The sequence below is a fragment of the Musca autumnalis genome, unplaced genomic scaffold (assembly GCF_047663935.1).
Source record: "Musca autumnalis isolate F117 unplaced genomic scaffold, ASM4766393v1 scaffold_4, whole genome shotgun sequence".
In the NCBI taxonomy this organism is placed as follows: Eukaryota; Metazoa; Arthropoda; class Insecta; order Diptera; family Muscidae; genus Musca; species Musca autumnalis.
Window position 1 is genome coordinate 230,929,956 of NW_027411977.1, and position 18,865 is coordinate 230,948,820.

The window sequence follows — 18,865 nt, forward strand, 5'->3', positions numbered from 1 at the left end:
GCAACTTCTGAGGCTTTTGGATTTTTTAAAATATTTTTACAGCCACTTCTGAGGCTCGTGGATTTTTTAAAATATTTTTACAGCCACTTCTGAGGCTCGTGGATTTTTTAAAATATTTTTAGAGCCAACTCTGAGGCTCGTGGATATTTTAAAATATTTTTAGAGCCACTTCTGAGGCTCGTGGATTTTTTAAAATATTTTTAGAGCCACTTCTGAGGCTCGTGAATTTTTTAAAATATTTTAAGAGCCACTTCTGAGGCTCGTGGATTTTTTAAAATATTTTTAGAGCCACTTCTGAGGCTCGTGGATTTTTTAAAATATTTTTAGAGCCACTTCTGAGGCTCGTGGATTTTTTAAAATATTTTTAGAGCCACTTCTGAGGCTCGTGAATTTTTTAAAATATTTTTAGAGCCAATTCTGAGGCTCGTGGATTTTTTAAAATATTTTTAGAGCCACTTCTGAGGCTCGTGGATTTTTTAAAATATTTTTAGAGCCACTTCTGAGGCTCGTGGATTTTTTAAAATATTTTTAGAGCCACTTCTGAGGCTCGTGGATTTTTTAAAATATTTTTAGAGCCACTTCTGAGGCTCGTGAATTTTTTAAAATATTTTTAGAGCCACTTCTGAGGCTCGTGGATTTTTTAAAATATTTTTAGAGCCACTTCTGAGGCTCGTGGATTTTTTAAAATATTTTTAGAGCCACTTCTGAGGCTCGTGGATTTTTAAAAATATTTTTAGAGGTACTTCAGAGGCTCGTGGATTTTTAAAAATATTTTTAGAGTTACTTCAGAGGCTCGTGGATTTTTAAAAATATTTTTAGAGGTACTTCAGAGGCTCGTGGATTTTTAAAAATATTTTTAGAGGTACTTCAGAGGCTCGTGGATTTTTAAAAATATTTTTAGAGGTACTTCAGAGGCTCGTGGATTTTTAAAAATATTTTTAGAGGTACTTCAGAGGCTCGTGGATTTTTAAAAATATTTTTAGAGGTACTTCAGAGGCTCGTGGATTTTTAAAAATATTTTTAGAGGTACTTCAGAGGCTTGGAGATTTTTTAAAATATTTTTAGAGCCACTTCTGAGGCTCGTGGATTTTTTAAAACAGTTTTAGAGCCACTTCTGAGGCTCGTGGATTTTTTAAAACAGTTTTAGAGCCATTTCTCAGGCTTGTGGATTTTTTAAAATATTTTTTGAGACACTTCTGAGTCTCGTGGATTTTTTAAAATATTTTTGGAGAATTTTCAGAAGCTCGTGGATTTTTTAAAATATTTTTAGAGCCACTTCTGAGGCTCGTGAATTTTTTAAAATATTTTTAGAGCCACTTCTGAGGCTCGTGGATTTTTTAAAATATTTTTAGAGCCACTTCTGAGGCTCGTGGATTTTTTAAAATATTTGTAGAAACACTTCTGAAGCTCGTGGATTTTTTTAAAATATTTGTAGAAACTCTTCTGAAGCTCGTGGATTTTTTTAAAATATTTGTAGAAACTCTTCTGAAGCTCGTGGATTTTTTTAAAATATTTTTAGAGCCACTTCTGAGGCTCGTGGATTTTTTAAAATATTTTTAGAGCCACTTCTGAGGCTCGTGGATTTTTTAAAATATTTTCATGGTCACTTCTACAGCTAGTGGATTTTTAAAAATCCAAGAGTATTTGAAGACTGAAAATTAATAGGTTTCCTGATATAATTCCGCTTAATATCTGTTTGCCTTTCCATTTCTCTGTTTGTTAATTTCTATTTAATAATCCCACAAAATATTTCGAAGTTTCCACGATTTTCTTTTTTATTTATTAATTGTTTGTTTTTTTTTTTTTTTGTTTTGTGGACATATACCCAAGCAACACATCAGCGCTAATCATTTACCCAATAAATTTAAATTAACTTCAACATCAAGTTTGCCAAACTAAGCAACAATTAAATATTTAAAGGCTGCTTGAAACCTGCTTCGCCGCCACCTACTACTTACACAGGTTGGTCCTCTGCACAAGCTTGTTGGTTTGGCTTCATCTGCTCGCCTGTCTATCATTTATGGCCATGCCGAAAAACAAGAGATTTTCCGTGATTTCTTCTTAGGCAACATAAAAAAATGTAAAAGTTGTTTTAACGCAAAATTTTCTTCGATGTTGTTGCATCCGCACAGGGTATTTTGTGCGATTTTGCGGTTTTAAACCGGTACTTAGACACCAAATATTTTGTGGTAAAAATTAACTGTTTTTTTGTTGTTTTTTTTAGTTTGAAGTTCCAATGCTTTCTGGAATGCAGTTGTCGTTGGCCTGCCAAACTCTTTGACTGCACAAGGTAGCCTTCAAGAAATCAACAATAACAAGTTGTTGATTTTGGTGAAGAGGAAAAAAAGACCAAAAACAGCAACAACTAAAAACCTGCATCCTAACAACTTGTTGCAAGAAAGTTGTAACATGAAGAGATATTGTTTTTTTTTTTCGGGACACATGATTTAGTGCTTTGCGTTTTGTTGGTTTCTGTTTTTAGGCCGCAAGGTATTGTGTTGAAGGTTTTTTAAGAAAAAGTTTGTTTGTAATTAATTGATCATCAACATGGTTAGTGTTATGGAAGTAGAAAAAATTTATAGGTCCTAAGGTCCCAAAAATTGTCAAATAAATCTTGTAAAGATGAGGACTTACTAGTTATTGAGACTGAAACTTCTCAAGTTTATGATGATTTCACCTGGACAAATTCAAAATCAAGCAATTCCCAGTTTTCCCGGTCAAATTAATTGATGAAAGGTGACGAATTCCCACTCCTCTGTCCTCTCTCTCCCCCTACAAATAATGTCATAACCTTCTTTAATAAAAAACGTTGCTCATAAGCTAAGACTTCTCATGCAAAACTTGTAAAGAAAATTTCCCACTTTCATAGCCAGTCAAACAACACTGATTGCTTTAATTCCAGGAAATCTCCATTTAATCGAACATTTATGTAAATTAAATGTATTAGTTTTAATGTTTACTTCTTTCCACCTCTTCCTCTCCGCCTGCATTAACACAATTACAAAGAGCCACACAACTATAACAACTTTTCCCCCCATTTAACCGCAATTGTGGCTTTGTGGAAAATAGATATAGGAAGATTTTAGGATAAGTGAGAAAATCAATATAATTTCCAATCTGTTACATAGATCAATAACAAGAAAAAATTATGTGGATTAATGTTGTCAATTTCTCTATTTTATAATTTTAATGCAGACTTTATGAAAATCAGTAAATTTTTGGACAATTGTGTTAAGTGCTTTTGAGGATATTTATAAAAATTCACTTGCCTCTGAAAAATATTTTTAAAAATCTACAAGCCTTAGAAGTTGCTCTGAATTTATTTTCAAAAATCCACGAGTCTTAGGATTGGCTCGGAAAATATTTTTGAAACTTAATTAGCCATTAGAGACGCTCTGAAAATATTTATAAAAAATCTACCAGTCCCTCTAAAAATATTTTAAAAACCCACTAGCTATAGTAGCTCTGAAAACATTTTTAAAAATCCACGATTTTTTTGAAAGATCTACGAGCTTTAGAAATGTTCCTGAAAAATTTTTAAAGATCAACGACCCTAGAGTAGCTCTAAAAACATTTTTAAAAATTTACAAGCATTTCTCTCTCTCTAAAAATATTTTTAAAAATCCACAAGCATCTCTCTCTCTAAAAATATTTTGTTTAAATCCACGAGCCTATGAAGTCTCTCTAAAAATATTTTAAAAAATCCGCAAGCCTCAGAAGTGGCTCTAAAAATATTTTTAAAAATCCACGAGCCTCTGAAGTACCTCTAAAAATATTTTTAAAAATCCACGAGCCTCTGAAGTACCTCTAAAAATAGTTTTAAAAATCCACGAGCCTCTGAAGTCGCTCTAAAAATATTTTTAAAAATTCACGAGCCTCTGAAGTCGCTCTAAAAATATTTTTAAAAATCCACGAGCTTCTGAAGTACCTCTAAAAATATTTTTAAAAATCCACGAGCCGCTGAAGTACCTATAAAAATATTTTTAAAAATCCACGAGCCTCTAAAGTACCTCTAAAAATATTTTTTAAAAATAAACGTGCCTCTGACGTACCTCTAAAAATATTTTTAAAAACCCAGGAGCCTCCGAAGTACCTCTAAAAATATTTTTAAAAATCCACGAGCCTTTGATTCGTCTCTAAAAATAATTTTAAAAATCCACGAGCCTTTGATTTGTCTCTAAAAATATTTTTTTAAAATCCACGAGCCTTTGATTTGTCTCTAAAAATATTTTTAAAAATCCACGAGCCAGGGAAGTGTCTCTAAAAATATTTTTAAAAATCCACGAGCCAGGGAAGTGTCTCTAAAAATATTTTTAAAAATCCACGAGCCAGGGAAGTGTCTCTAAAAATATTTTTAAAAATCCACGAGCCAGGGAAGTGTCTCTAAAAATATTTTTAAAAATCCGCGAGCCTCTGAATTTTCTCTTAAAATGTTTTTAAAAATCCACGTGCCTCTGAATTGTCTCTAAAAATATTTTTAAAAATCTACAAGCCTTAGAAGTTGCTCTGAATTTATTTTCAAAAATCCACGAGTCTTAGGATTGGCTCGGAAAATATTTTTGAAACTTAATTAGCCATTAGAGAGGCTCTGAAAATATTTATAAAAAATCTACCAGTCCCTCTAAAAATATTTTAAAAACCCACTACCTATAGTAGCTCTGAAAACATTTTTAAAAATCCACGATTTTTTTGAAAGATCTACGAGCTTTAGATATGTTCCTGAAAAATTTTTAAAGATCAACGACCCTAGAGTAGCTCTAAAAACATTTTTAAAAATTTACAAGCATTTCTCTCTCTCTAAAAATATTTTTAAAAATCCACAAGCATCTCTCTCTCTAAAAATATTTTGTTTAAATCCACGAGCCTATGAAGTCTCTCTAAAAATATTTTAAAAAATCCGCAAGCCTCAGAAGTGGCTCTAAAAATATTTTTAAAAATCCACGAGCCTCTGAAGTACCTCTAAAAATATTTTTAAAAATCCACGAGCCTCTGAAGTACCTCTAAAAATATTTTTAAAAATCCACGAGCCTTTGATGTCTCCCTAAAAATATTTTTAAAAATCCACGAGCCTTTGAAGTCTCCCTAAAAATATTTTTAAAAATCCACGAGCCTCTGTTTATCCTCTAAAAATATTTTTAAAAATCCACGAGCCTCTGTTTATCCTCTAAAAATATTTTTAAAAATCCACGAGCCTCTGAAGTCGCTCTAAAAATATTTTTAAAAATCCACGAGCCTCTGAAGTCGCTCTAAAAATATTTTTAAAAATCCACGAGCCTCTGAAGTCGCTCTAAAAATATTTTTAAAAATTCACGAGCCTCTGAAGTCGCTCTAAAAATATTTTTAAAAATCCACGAGCTTCTGAAGTACCTCTAAAAATATTTTTAAAAATCCACGAGCCGCTGAAGTACCTATAAAAATATTTTTAAAAATCCACGAGCCTCAGAAGTGGCTCTAAAAATATTTTAAAAAATCCACGAGCCTCAGAAGTGGCTCTAAAAATATTTTAAAAAATCCACGAGCCTCTGAAGTCGCTCTAAAAATATTTTTAAAAATCCACGAGCCTCTGAATTGTCTCTAAAAATAGTCAGAAGTGGATCTAAAAATATTTTTAAAAATCCACGAGCCTCTGAATTGTCTCTAAAAATATTTTTAAAAATCCACGAGCCTCTGAATTGTCTCTAAAAATATTTTTAAAAATCCACGAGCCTCCGAATTGTCTCTAAAAATATTTTTAAAAATCCACCAGCCTTTGAATTGTCTCTAAAAATATTTTTAAAAATCCATGAGCCTCTGAATTGTCTCTAAAAATATTTTTAAAAATCCACGAGCCTCTGAAAATTCTCTAAAAATATTTTTAAAAATCTAAGAGCCTCAGATGTGGCTCTAGAAATATTTCTAAAAATTCATGAGCCTCAGATGTTGCTCTAGAAATATTTCTAAAAATCCACGAGCCTCTGAAAATTCTCTAAAAATATTTTTAAAAATCCACGAGTCTCTGAAGTACCTCTAAAAATATTTTTAAAAATCCACGAGCCTCTGAAGTACCTCTAAAAATATTTTTAAAAATCCACGAGCCTCTGAAGTACCTCTAAAAATATTTTTAAAAATCCACGAGCCTCTGGAGTACCTCTAAAAATATTTTTAAAAATCCACGAGCCTCTGAAGTACTTCTAAAAATATTTTTAAAAATCCACGAGCCTCTGAAGTACCTGTAAAAATATTTTTAAAAATCCACGAGCCTCTGAAGTACCTCTAAAAATATTTTTAAAAATCCACGAGCCTCTTAAGTACCTCTAAAAATATTTTTAAAAATCCACGAGCCTCTGAAGTCTCTCTAAAAATATTTTTAAAAATCCACGAGCCTCTGAAGTACCTCTAAAAATATATTTAAAAATCCACGTGCCTCTGAATTTTCTCTAAAAATAGTTTTAAAAATCCACGAGCCTCTGAATTGTCCCTAAAAATAGTTTTAAAAATCCACGAGCCTCTGAATTGTCCCTAAAAATATTTTTAAAAATCCGCGAGCCTTTGAGTTGTATCTAAAAATATTTTTAAAAATCCACGAGCCTTTGAATTGTCTCTAAAAATATTTTTAAAAATTCACGAGCCTCTGAAGTCGCTCTAAAAATATTTTTAAAAATCCACGAGCCTCTGAAGTATCTTTAAAAATATTTTTAAAAATCCACGAGCCTCTCACTTGCCTCTAAAAATATTTTTAAAAATCCACGAGCCTCTGAATTTCATTTCATTTAAGAAATCTGTTAAAGTATATAATTTAATCTATTTTCTTGCCATTTCCATCCTAAAACATTTAAAAATCGAACTCCATTGTAGTAAAATTTAATTTTTAAACTGTGTCCCTGTGAGCGTATGAGTATTATTAATAGAGGAGTTGTTTTACTTAAACGGTTATAACTCCGAGATTTCTTAACCGATTTAAGTTGTTTAAAGTGCATATGAAACTAGACATTTTAGGTCATTTGGCATGCTTTGTAAAAAAAATTGGGAAAGTTAGTGGAAAGTCTGCAAAAGTTGGCTTGAATGTTGGAGTCTTTTGTTACACCCCTGTTTTTGTAACTAATTTTTGTTCGTTCGTCTATATTCGTAATATTTTAGGCATCCATAGTTCAGTCCCGAGATAACATACAGATCTAATTCTTTGAAGATGCGTTCCATGTATAGTAATGAATTCCTCATTTAAAAATCGACGATCTATATTTGCGCTAAGATGACTCAGGGGGTAACACGTCCTTTTTGATGTTTTTCCATGAATATTTTATAGTAAAACCACAAGATCTATGGAAAACACAATAAAAGTTGTAACTAGCTTAAAAATATTGTAAAAATCCATGTTCTTAGCTTCCATATTTCCCAGTGTACTCATTTTCATTATGAGTGACTGTGGTACCTAACAGGGCACCCATGAAATATGTATGTATTCTATGGGTATTTAAAATGCCTTTCCTGTATGCAATTGCTTAAAATATGTGATTTAAATTATTTTATTTCCATTTCCCATTTAATATATCCAAAAATGTAGCTCATTTCATGTGTAATTGAATTTTTAATTAGTGTCCATTTGTGCGTATTAGTATTATTAATAGCTGAGTTGTTTTACTTAAATGGCTATAACTTGAAGATTTCTGAACCGATTTTAGTTGTGTAAAGTGCATATGAAACTAGACATTTTAGGCCATTTGACACCCTTTGCAGGGGAAAAGCTAAACTTAGTGGAAAATCTACGAAAAAATCAAAACATTTCACATTGTGTGGTGTTTTAATTTGCTGTTGAAATTTGTTTGTATTTTTTGTTATATTTGATAGAATTTTTAATACTTTTTCTACATTTTGATGGTTTTTGTGTGTGACTGTGTTTTTGGGACTATATTAGGTCTACACTTTAAACGGATTTAAGGGGCTGCCCCCAAATATCTGCTTGCAATGGAAGTAAGACTAAAAAGTATTCGACATTGTTAAAGCCAATATGGGATTTGCAAGACCGTAAAACTCACATCTCTGGTGATATTTGGTGTGGTGCTTTATTTTTTGTAAATTTTTAGAATATCGTAAATTTACGATATTTTATTTTTCTTAGTAAAACTATGAACATTTTCATAATTCCTCTCCCTAATTTTCATAATTTCTTTGTTTGTGATGACTTTCCAAGTCTTGGTCCGATTAACTTTAATTGCCGACCATAATTATGATCTCCGCCTTATTCCGCCACCGAGTACATGTCTGTTTCTGGTGTCAAAGCAAATTGCCGGGAAAAATTTGTGTGCCAAAGACACTCTGCGTGTTGTTGATTAGAGTGAAGTGGCAAAGTCTAGCGCCCTCCCCATTTAAGTGTTGCAGATATGAGAATTTCACCATGCCAAGCAGTGTGTGTGTGTGGGAAGTCATTCATGAGAGGATTAGAGATAGTACAAAGGGGAGTTGTGGAGTTTCATGTGTGTGTCTTAGATCGTCCATGTTGTATAGAAAAAATGTAAACTGGATTTTTTCTCCATGAATTTGAATTGTTTGCTTATTGTCTAATTACATGGCATGGTATGAAGTGCTAAGCCATGTCTAGCAAAGTTAGTATCTTTGTAGTCGTACTTATCTTGAGAGTTTTTCTTTTTTTTTTTTTTCTTTTAAATACAGTGCATATAAATGCAGTATTATTGTATTATGTTAATGACAGATATCTGAACATGTTGTATTTTTTCTGTGTTATTTATGGCATATTTATGCTGCCTGCTTTACTGTTCGAAGTTTGAGTGCGATTTTTTTTTCTTCCATGCCTTTGCCAATTAAATTCATTTCACATTCTTGTAGTGGCAATTACAAGCGTCATTAAGTGTTGGAATTGATTAATAAATGGTTAATAATATGCAAAGATTTTCAATTAAAATAATTATTGCAATAGATTTATGATTACTTCCTGATCTAAGCGATCTTAGAAAGAGGGCAATGTGATAATGAATGGAGGAGATTTAGAAATAGAGGAATATGTGGAATTGATTTCAACCTAAAGAAATAAAATAAGACCAAAGAAGGAGTTAGAGAAGATCATAACCTATAAATTGTGTGACCCATTTTAGCCATCCATCTTCTTTTTACTCCTTTGAAGAAGCTTCCCACCAAACAATTACAGAAACCCTTCCCTCTGCTTACCGGATATGGTAATGACTTGTTTTTTTTTTTTGCCTTCATTTGCTCAACATATTCCCCCTTTCACATGGCAAAGACTTTATCGAAAACACATTTACTTCTTGCCAACAAGTGATAAGAATGCCATGACTGTAAGAAACAAGACCAACAACAAAAAACTAAAATTACCGTCCTGTTTGCTTCCGAAAGACCTTGAGGCATTTTTATACATTTTTCATCATTACAACAATAACTAAATTGTTGCACAGAGTCAAAGAAAAGTATGTCTGACTCTTCAGGTTCTTTTGTAACATGGATTAAATTACCCTGGGGACCCAAGGGATATTGAACATGACCACTCTCCAATCACATAAATGTTGAATGGAATAAAAAGGTATGGTTGCATGTTTGGTTTTTTTTTCTGAAGCTCAAGCTTAAGGTATTTAGGTTTTTTTGTTTGTTTAAGGGTTGGTTGATCGGAAAAGAATTTTTTAAAGACAATGAATGGCTTACAAAAATGGTAAATGAAACAAAAAAGGAACGAATTTTTCAAGTATGTTGTACTTTGGTTTGGAAAGGAGAAGGAAAGAATATTCCCATCATTATGGCAAAGGATGTGGTTATTTTGTGAGAAAAAAGATTTAAAAATATCACTGGAATTCATAGTTTGTTGCTAAATGTAAAAATTTAAATGGAATTAGAAGAATTTTGCAATATCGTAAATTTACGATATTAGTCTAAAGGCATTAAAAGTGTTATATAATGTCTTAAACATGTTTTTACAGCGCAAACAAAACTTTTCTAAGATTTTTTTATTAAAAATTCGAATATTGTAAATTCTAAAAATTACGATATTAGCTTAAAAGTGTGTAAAGTTCGACTTGTGATAATTTTCAAACATCATAATGTCTTCAAAAAACATTATGTGTGATAATGTAAAAAATTTAAATGAAATTAAAAGAATTTTGCAATATCGTAAATTTACGATATTAGTCTAAAGGCATTAAAAGTATTATAAAATGTCTTAAACATGGTTTTGCAGCGCAAACATAAATTTTCCAAGATTTTTTAATTAAAAATTCTAATATTATAAATTCTAAAAATTACGATATTAGCTTAAAAGTGTGTAAAGTTCGACTTGTGACAATTTTGAAACATCATGATGTCTTAAAAAAACATTATGTGTGATAATGTAAAAATTTAAATGGAATTAGAAGAATTTTGCAATATCGTAAATTTACGATATTCAGTCTAAAGCCATTAAAAGTATTATAAAATGTCTTAAACATGTTTTTACAGCGCTAACATAACTTTTCCAAGATTTTTTTTATGAATAATTGGAATATTGTAAATTCTAAAAATTACGATATTAGCTTAAAAGTGTGTAAAGTTCGACTTGTGATAATTTTGAAACATCATAATGTCTTAAAAAAACATTGTGTGTGATAATATCAAAAATGTATGTGAAATAACGATTTTTTCATTTGTTTTCGAATGAAAATTTCAATATCGTAAGTTGTAAATTCGCGATATTAGCCAAAAGTAGGTAAATGTCGATTTATTACAATTTCGAAATGTCAAAATGTATTCAGATTTAATTTCATGTGAAATCGCGATAATTTTGCAATATCGTAAATTTACGATATTAGTCAAAAGGCATTAAAAGTATTATAAAATGTCTTAAACATATTTTTGCAGCCCAAACATGACTTTTCCAAGATTTTTTTATTAAAAATTCGAATATTGTAAATTGCAAAAATTACGATATTAGCTTCAAAGTGTGTAAAGTTCAACTTGTGACAATTTTGAAACATCATAATGTCTTAAAAAAACATTGTGTGTGTGATAATATCAAAAATGTATGTGAAAAAACGATTTTTTCATTTGTTTTCGAATGAAAATTGCAATATCGTAAATTGTAAATTCGCGATATTAGCCAAAAGTAGGTAAAGGTCGATTTATTACAATTTCGAAATGTCAAAATGTATTCAGATTTAATTTCATAGGAAATCGCGATAATTTTGCAATATCGTAAATTTACGATATCAGTCTAAAGCCATTAAAATTATTATAAAATGTCTTAAAAAGGCTTTTGCAGCGCAAACATAACTTTTCCAAGTTTGTTTTATTAAAAATTCGAATATTGTAAATTCTAAAAATTACGATATTAGCTTAAAAGTGTGTAAAGTTGAACTTGTGACAATTTTGAAAAATTATAATGTCTTCAAAAACATTGTATGTGATAATATCCAAAATTGTGTGTGAAATAACGATTTTTCCTTTTGTTTTCGAATGAAAATTGCAATATCGTAAATTGTAAATCGCGAATTTACAAAGGCCAAAAGTACGCAAATGTAGACTTGCTACAATTTCGAAATGTCAAAATGTATTCAGACTTAATTTCATGTGAAATTGTGATAATTTTGCAATATTGTAAATTTACGATATTAGTCCAATACTATGCATTTTAAAATTTCCTAAATATTTTTTTTACAACTTAAAGGTATTTTTCTTATTTTTTAAGTGATAAAAAGAATTTTGAAATGTCAAAATGTCTTCCCAGTTCATTGTTTGTGATAGAATTGAACATTTTATGCGAAATTATTATACATTTTGTAATATCGTATATTGCATTACTTGTCCTAGGCCGTTAAAAATTATTTTAAAATGTCCTAAACATGTTTGGAAATTGAAAACACAGTTATTCTTTAATTTTTGAAGTAAAAACTTTAATATCGTAAATTCTGAAAATTAAGATATTGGCCAAAATGTGTGTAAGGTTCTATTTTTGACTATTTTGAAATGTCTAAAATGATATCTGACCTCATTGTTTATGGGAATTTTGCCTTATCGTAGATCTACGATATTAGGGCAAGACAACAAAAACTTGTTAAACAACTTCTTAAACATATTAAGCAACGAAAATATTATTTATTGCTTCAACATTGTGTAAAAGTTCTAAAATATTAAATTTTAAATTTTACGATATTTGCCAAAAAGCCTCTAAATTTAGATTTTTCACAAATGTGAAATGTCAAAATATGTTCCAAGTTCATTGCTTGTGATAAAAACACGAAATTTCATGTACAATTTTGAGAATTTCGTAATATCGTAAATTTACAATATTAGTCTAAGGCCAAAAAAGTGTGCTATAATGTCTTCAACATGTTTACAAATTAAAATATCATATTTCTTTAAAAAAATATATTCAGAGAACATTGTATGTGATAATATACAAAATTGTATATGAAATTACTGCAATTTTGTAATATCGTAGTTTACAATATAATTGTTAGACAATAAAAAATGAATACAATGTGTTAAAAAGTTTCAGAAATAAAAAAAACAATTTTACTTGTGTTTTTGAGTGAAATTTGCAATATCGTAAATTGCGGAATTTACGGTATTAGCCAAACAGCGTGTAAAGTTAGACAAGTGCCATTTTTGAAATGTAAAAATGTCTTCAGAATTAATTGTTTGTGATATAACACAAAATTTTAAGTGAATTAATCGTAATTTTATCATATCGTAAATGTACGATATAAGTCCAAGACTATAAAAACTTGTTTTAAAATGCCTTAAACATGTTTGGGAACGAAAAACGTAATTAGCCCTAAATTTTTTGAATTAAAATTGCAAAATAGTAAATTGTAAAATTTACGATATTAGCGTAAAAATGTGTGCAGTTAGACTTGCGACAATGTTTAGACGTCAAAATGTCTTTAGATTGCAAGATTTGTGATAGAACAGAAAATCTATGAAAATTTCGTTATATCGTAAATTTACGATATTCCTCCAACAGAATAAAAACTTGTTTTAAAATGTTCTAAATTTGTTTGGCAACGAAAATGAATTTTTTTCTGAATTTTTAAGTGAAAATTGTAATATCGTACATTTAAAAAAACACGATAATAAAAGGATATGTAGAAAAAATTGACATTTGAGCTTTTTATGACTTATAAATGTCTTCAGAAATCATTGCATGCAATAGACACCCAAATTTCTTGTATTATTGTGACAATTTTGTAATATCGTAACTTTACGATATTGCACCAAAACAATAAAAACTTGTCTTTTAATATCTAAAACATGTTTAGAAATGAAAACAACGTTTTTCCTGAAAAAAACTGTAATAAGTTATATTGTAAAATTTACGATATAAGCCAAGTACTTAATAAATTGAGAATTTAAAAATGTGAAAATGTTTTCCGAGTTCATAAAAAATACTAAAAAATTTTATTGGAGAACATTGGTTGTTGCAAAAATTTAAAAATTGATACATAATTATAAAAATTTTGTGATATCGTAAATGTATGATATTGGTACAAGACTATAAAAAACTGTTTAAAAGCATCTTAAACATGATTAGAATTGGAAAATATATTTTTCTTAATTTTTGGGGGGAAATTTGCCTAGATTGTTATGTGAAAATTGTAATATCGTAAATGCAGACAATTACGATATTTAAAATATATGCCAAAACAATGAGATAGAGAGGATTTTGAATGCAACTTTGGCTTAAATAAAATAAATTCAAGTTATTTTTTAGAAAAATTAAGTCAAAATCATTTAATTTTTGTATGTTTATGCTTAATATCGTAAATTTTCCATATTACAAGTTTTCACAAAAAGGTCTTCAATTCTCAAATTACGTAATAGGAATAATTCTGTAATATAAAAATTAGCATTTCACTCATTTTTTCCAATATCGTAAATGTACGATATTGGAAATTTTAGTTTAAATGCAAATTTTCACCTATATTTTTACTAAAAAGTTTTCAGAAATATTTTAATTGATTTTTTGGATGTTTTTAGCACAATTTTTGTTTATTTTCTGGACTTTTTGCAATATCGTAATTGACGATATTACCTATGTTTAAGATAATTTTCTCAAAAAATTGCCAAAATCAAAAAAATTTTAATGGTGTTTTTAGATAAGTGATTTTTTAGCACGATTTTTGTACACGTTTGTGAGTTTTTTTGCAATAACGTAAATTTACGATATTGCATATTTTTGTTAAAACTAAAAATTTTCATATGTCTTCTTAAATACATGTAGTCAGAAGCATTTCACTAATTTGTTGGTGCTTGTTAGCAGAACTGTTGTAAATTTTGTTGGATTTTTTGCAATATCGTAAATTTACGATATTGAAAAAATTTGCCAAAATTAAAAAATTTCACTTGCGTTTTTTGAAAAATTTAGTCGGAAGCACTCGAACTGATTATTTTGGTGTTTTAGTGCCATTTTTGTAAATTTTTGATCATTGTGAAATATGATAAATTTACGATATGCTAATTTTACCAGAAATGTCTAAATTATTATTATTATTTTTTTAAACAATATTTTTATATTCAGGTGTTAGACAAATAATTTTCGATTTTTGTGAGATTTTATCAAAAATTTTTGTGGATTTTTGGCAATATCGTAAATCTGTGATATTACCAGACTTCACACAAAATGGCTTAAATTCTCATCTTGTAAGAGAAATAATTATGTACGTTAAAAAATCGCATTTCGCTAATTTTTTTTCAATATCGTAAATTTACGATATAAGAAATATTTGTTCAAATTACAAAATTTCACGAGGGATTATAGAAGAATTTAGTCAGAAGCACTTTAACTAATTTTTTTGTGGATTTCTTTTAAATATCGTAAATTTGCGATATTACCAGTTTTCATAATAAACGTCTTAAATTCTCAAATTTTGTTAGAGAAATAAAATAGGCCAAAAATGTGCACTTCGCTAATTTTTTGCAATATCGTACATTTTTGATATTGGAAATATTTGGTAAAATTAAAAAAGTTTCACGAGTGATTTTAGAAAAATTAATTCAGAAGCACCTTATTTGTTTTTTTGTGTTTTAGCATAATTTTTGTAAATTTCGATTTTGTGGGTATTTTTGGCACAATCTCGTAATTATACGATATTATTACATTCCGTTAAAAATGTTTCTAAACATTTCTAGAAGGCATAAAAACCATAAAATATGTAAAATTATTCTTTTTTTATTAAAATTTGGCAACTTTTTGTGGATTTTAAGCAATATTGTAAATTTACGATAATACCAGAATTCACAAAACAAATTAAAATTGTTAAAATGTTTAAAAGAAACCATTTTGTGAGCTAAAAAGTCAAATTTTCCTGATTTTTTACAATATCGTAAATTTACGATATTTGCCGTTTTCATTAAAATGGTAGGATTTGTAATAAAAATACACTTTAAAAATTATTTATTTTGCTTTTATTTGATTTGTTATGAGATTTTGTAATAAATTAAATAATTTAGAGCCTCCACGTTGTTCCCTGGCACATTGAACATTTGTGGATATTTTTGGCAAAATCTCGTAATTATACGATCTTATTACATTCCGTTAAAAATGCTTATAAACATTTCTGGAAATCATAAAACCATAAAATATGTATAATTAATCTTTTTTTATTAAAATTTGGCAACTTTTTGTGGATTTTATGGAATATCGTAAATTTACGATAATACCAAAATTCACCACAAATGTTTAAAACTCTCAAATTTTGTTAGAAAAATCATTTGGTTAGCTAAAAATGCAAATATCATTGATTTTCGGCAATATCGTAAATTTACGATATTATAAATTTTGGCCAAAAATTCAAAATTTTTAATTATATGTTCAGAAAACCACTTTTTATTTAATTTTGCAGTGTTTTTGTAATATCGTAAATTTACGATATTTGTAGTTTCCATTAAAATGTTAGGATTTGAAATAAAAGTACACTTTAAAAATAATTTATTATATTATTATTTGAATATTTATGAGTTTTTGTAATAAATTAAATAATTTAGAGCCTCCACATTGTTCCCCCTACGCAGCTACTACTTGGCACAGTAGCATGCATCTCGGGTATTGGCAGCAATCCAATCCAAATATTTACTAACACGAGTATAGACACCAGGAGCATCAGGACTGGCACAGCCATAGCCAAAGGACACAACACCAGCCAAACGGAAAATACCTTCACGGACAATTAAAGGACCGCCACTGTCACCCTATGGCAAAACAAATGTTTAGATGATGGCGATGAGAGGGTAAAATATTTTCAAGTTTTTACCTGGCAAGCATCTTTACCACCCTCCAAATACCCAGCACACAACATGGTATCTAAAATCATGGATTTATAGGAGGTGGCCCTGCACTGGGCATTGGTTATGACCGGCACTGTGACCTCACGCAAAAAATTCGATGAAGAACCCCCATCCGAAGTTAGACCCCATCCAGCCACAATGGCTGGTTTAAAATCGAAATTGTGATTACTTGTAACCGGCAGGCAAATGGGCCTAATGGGATCCTTTAGGGGAACAGGTTGGTCCAGTTTTAGCAGGGCAATATCATGCTGCAGGGTGGATGGACTATATTGTCGATGCATATTGACGGCAGAAACTTTGCGTAAAATACCCTCTGAGGCGGCATTTTTATCCAATTGGAGAAGGCGCACAGTGAGCCCCTTGGAATCCATGCCGTGGACACAATGCGCCGCGGTAAGGGCATAACGATCATTGATCAGAGTGGCACCACAAAATTGGAAAGAACCACGCAAAACTTGCACAATCCAGGGGTATTTGTTGGTCTTTACCTTGGAGCCGCCCACAATGCGGTTGATGTTGGGCACACCACAGGCTGGAGGGGGGAGATTTTTTTGGTGGATTAGTGTTATAAGGGCTGGGGGTATTCCACTCCATACTTACTGCAACTGGCACATTTGTTGCCCTGGAAGGCTTTACCCTCATTGCTTTGAACAAATTGCGAGGAGGGCAGCTTGGATCCTCCCAAAATGGAAATCAAAATTTGCTGCTTATGTTCGGTGATAATGTCATCTATGAAATCTCCCTGTACTCCGGGTGGGGGACCAGATTCTGAGGCATTGCCGGGCAAATCGCGGGTGGGTTTTTCATAAACCTCTTCAAAGGGGGTTTGGGGTTTGGGATATTCATAACCCTGGAACTGAAATGAGTAGCACACAATAATTTTTTTTGGGTTTCAAAAGGAAATGTGAGGGGAAATTTTACCCCGCCTGAACACAAGCTGGCCAAATGCCACAGCACCAGAATTATAAAAATTAATTTCATTTCCAACACAAAATTCCAAAATTGGGTTATGGTTTATTTTTTTTTTTTTTCTTTCAAACACTTTTTCTGCTTCTTTTTTTCTTAGTTTCACTTTTTCTTATTAAAAATTCAGCGATCAATCGCCAGATAAAGATCCGTAACGTTTAATCTCAGCCACAATACTGTGAAAGAAAGTTTGTCGTTAACGGTTCTTATATCACTTCGCTTCGCAATATCAAAAAAACAGATCAAGCACCAGAATAACAAATATTCCAGGCATCTCCTTCTACATCGTCATCTCCATCATCATCTTCGGTATTGGCATCATCAACAAGATCACGATCAACTTCTTAAGAATGACTATTTTTACATTTTGGCAAAGCCTTAAGAATTTTTCAGCTTAGCCACAGCATTGCTGGCGGCAATTAAATCGTACATTTTACGTTCGTTCCTTAATGACCAACATCAAGCCATTGTCTTTTGGCTGTCCGTCCGTCCATCTTAAAGGTCTTTAGGGCTTTTAGCTGTGAATTGTTTAAAGTAGAGTGGCTTAGCCAGCATTCCCCTTTTTGTTGTAATTCCCCCCAAACCAACATTTTTATCTTTATTGTTGTTGTTTATTTTAGTTTTTGCATAATGTATAAGCTTTTTGTTACTTTGGGGCGTTATAAATGTTTATAAATGTTTTATTAATTATTTAACAAAAGAAGGTTTTAATCAGACGGACGGTGGTGTTGGTGGTGGTGGCGGCGGTGCGTTAACAAGAACCTTTCATTTTTTAATGGTAGTGACCTAAATTTGTCGATGAAATAGAGCCATAAAATATGGTGACAAATTGTTATTTTTATTTCAAGTGTGGTGAATTTATTATAAACAAATCGCAAATAAAAAAGACTTAAGGCATAAACTTGAAATTTAGGCAATCCAAACAAAAGACTTAAGCCACAAAATTCCCATTAAATGAAACTTTAAAGCAATTCCCGATAAAAAATATATAACGGATAAGTTTGGAAGCTGTAAATATGGATTTTTAACAGAAATTCAAGGGCAGTCAGTAGTAAAATTACGGATTTCCAGCAATCACTATGGTTATCCTGTGAAATATTTAAAAAGAAATTAAAGAATTCATGCCATGCAAAAGATTTCAAATTTTGAAGGCAACTTTTCTAGATCTTCCACTGAGCTTCGCAATTTCTTTGTAAAGAATGAAAAATGGCCTGAAATGTCTAGATTCATACGCTTTTTACACTACTTAAATCGGTTCAGAAACCTGGTTGTTATAGCCTTTTAAGTAAAAGTACTCCTCTATTAAAAATACTCATACGCACCAAAGGACATTATATAAAAATTCAATTAAACTGCAATGGAGCAACATTTTTGGATATATTATAGGCAAAATGAAAATAAAATAAGCTAAGCGAGCCTCAGTAGATGCTCAAAAAATATTTTTAAAAATCCACGAGCCTCAGTAGGTGCTCAAAAAATATTTTTAAAAATCCACGAGCCTCAGTAGATGCTCAAAAAATATTTTTAAAAATCCACGAGCCTCAGTAGATGCTCAAAAAATATTTTTAAAAATCCACGAGCCTCAGTAGATAGTCAAAAAATATTTTTAAAAATCCACGAGCCTTTGTAGATACTCAAAAAA

General features: G+C 30.4%; 2 protein-coding genes across 3 annotated transcripts in view; both read right to left on the reverse strand.

The window, feature by feature from the left end:
* bbg (PDZ domain-containing protein big bang) overlaps positions 1 to 18,865 on the reverse strand; it is a 537,119-nt gene that overhangs the window by 455,445 nt on the left and 62,809 nt on the right. The window lies entirely within an intron of this gene.
* Positions 15,913 to 17,403, reverse strand: LOC141404168 (trypsin-1). The gene is made up of 4 exons (XM_073987502.1): positions 17,179 to 17,403; positions 16,858 to 17,113; positions 16,224 to 16,789; positions 15,913 to 16,161 (listed from the first exon to the last, which is right to left on the reverse strand). Exons 1-4 carry the CDS (start codon positions 17,236 to 17,238, stop codon positions 15,988 to 15,990), a joined length of 1,056 nt encoding a protein of 351 aa, XP_073843603.1. The 5' UTR covers positions 17,239 to 17,403; the 3' UTR covers positions 15,913 to 15,987.

Bases quoted from the DNA above. Each gene is read 5' to 3' on its own strand.
- LOC141404168 (XM_073987502.1), bottom strand. From the start codon at position 17,238: ATGAAATTAATTTTTATAATTCTGGTGCTGTGGCATTTGGCCAGCTTG. The intron at 16,790-16,857 runs GTAAGTATGGAG...TCCCCCCTCCAG, and splicing joins CAACAAATGTGCCAGTTGCA to CCTGTGGTGTGCCCAACATC. The intron at 16,162-16,223 runs GTAAAAACTTGA...GTTTTGCCATAG, and splicing joins GTGGTAAAGATGCTTGCCAG to GGTGACAGTGGCGGTCCTTT.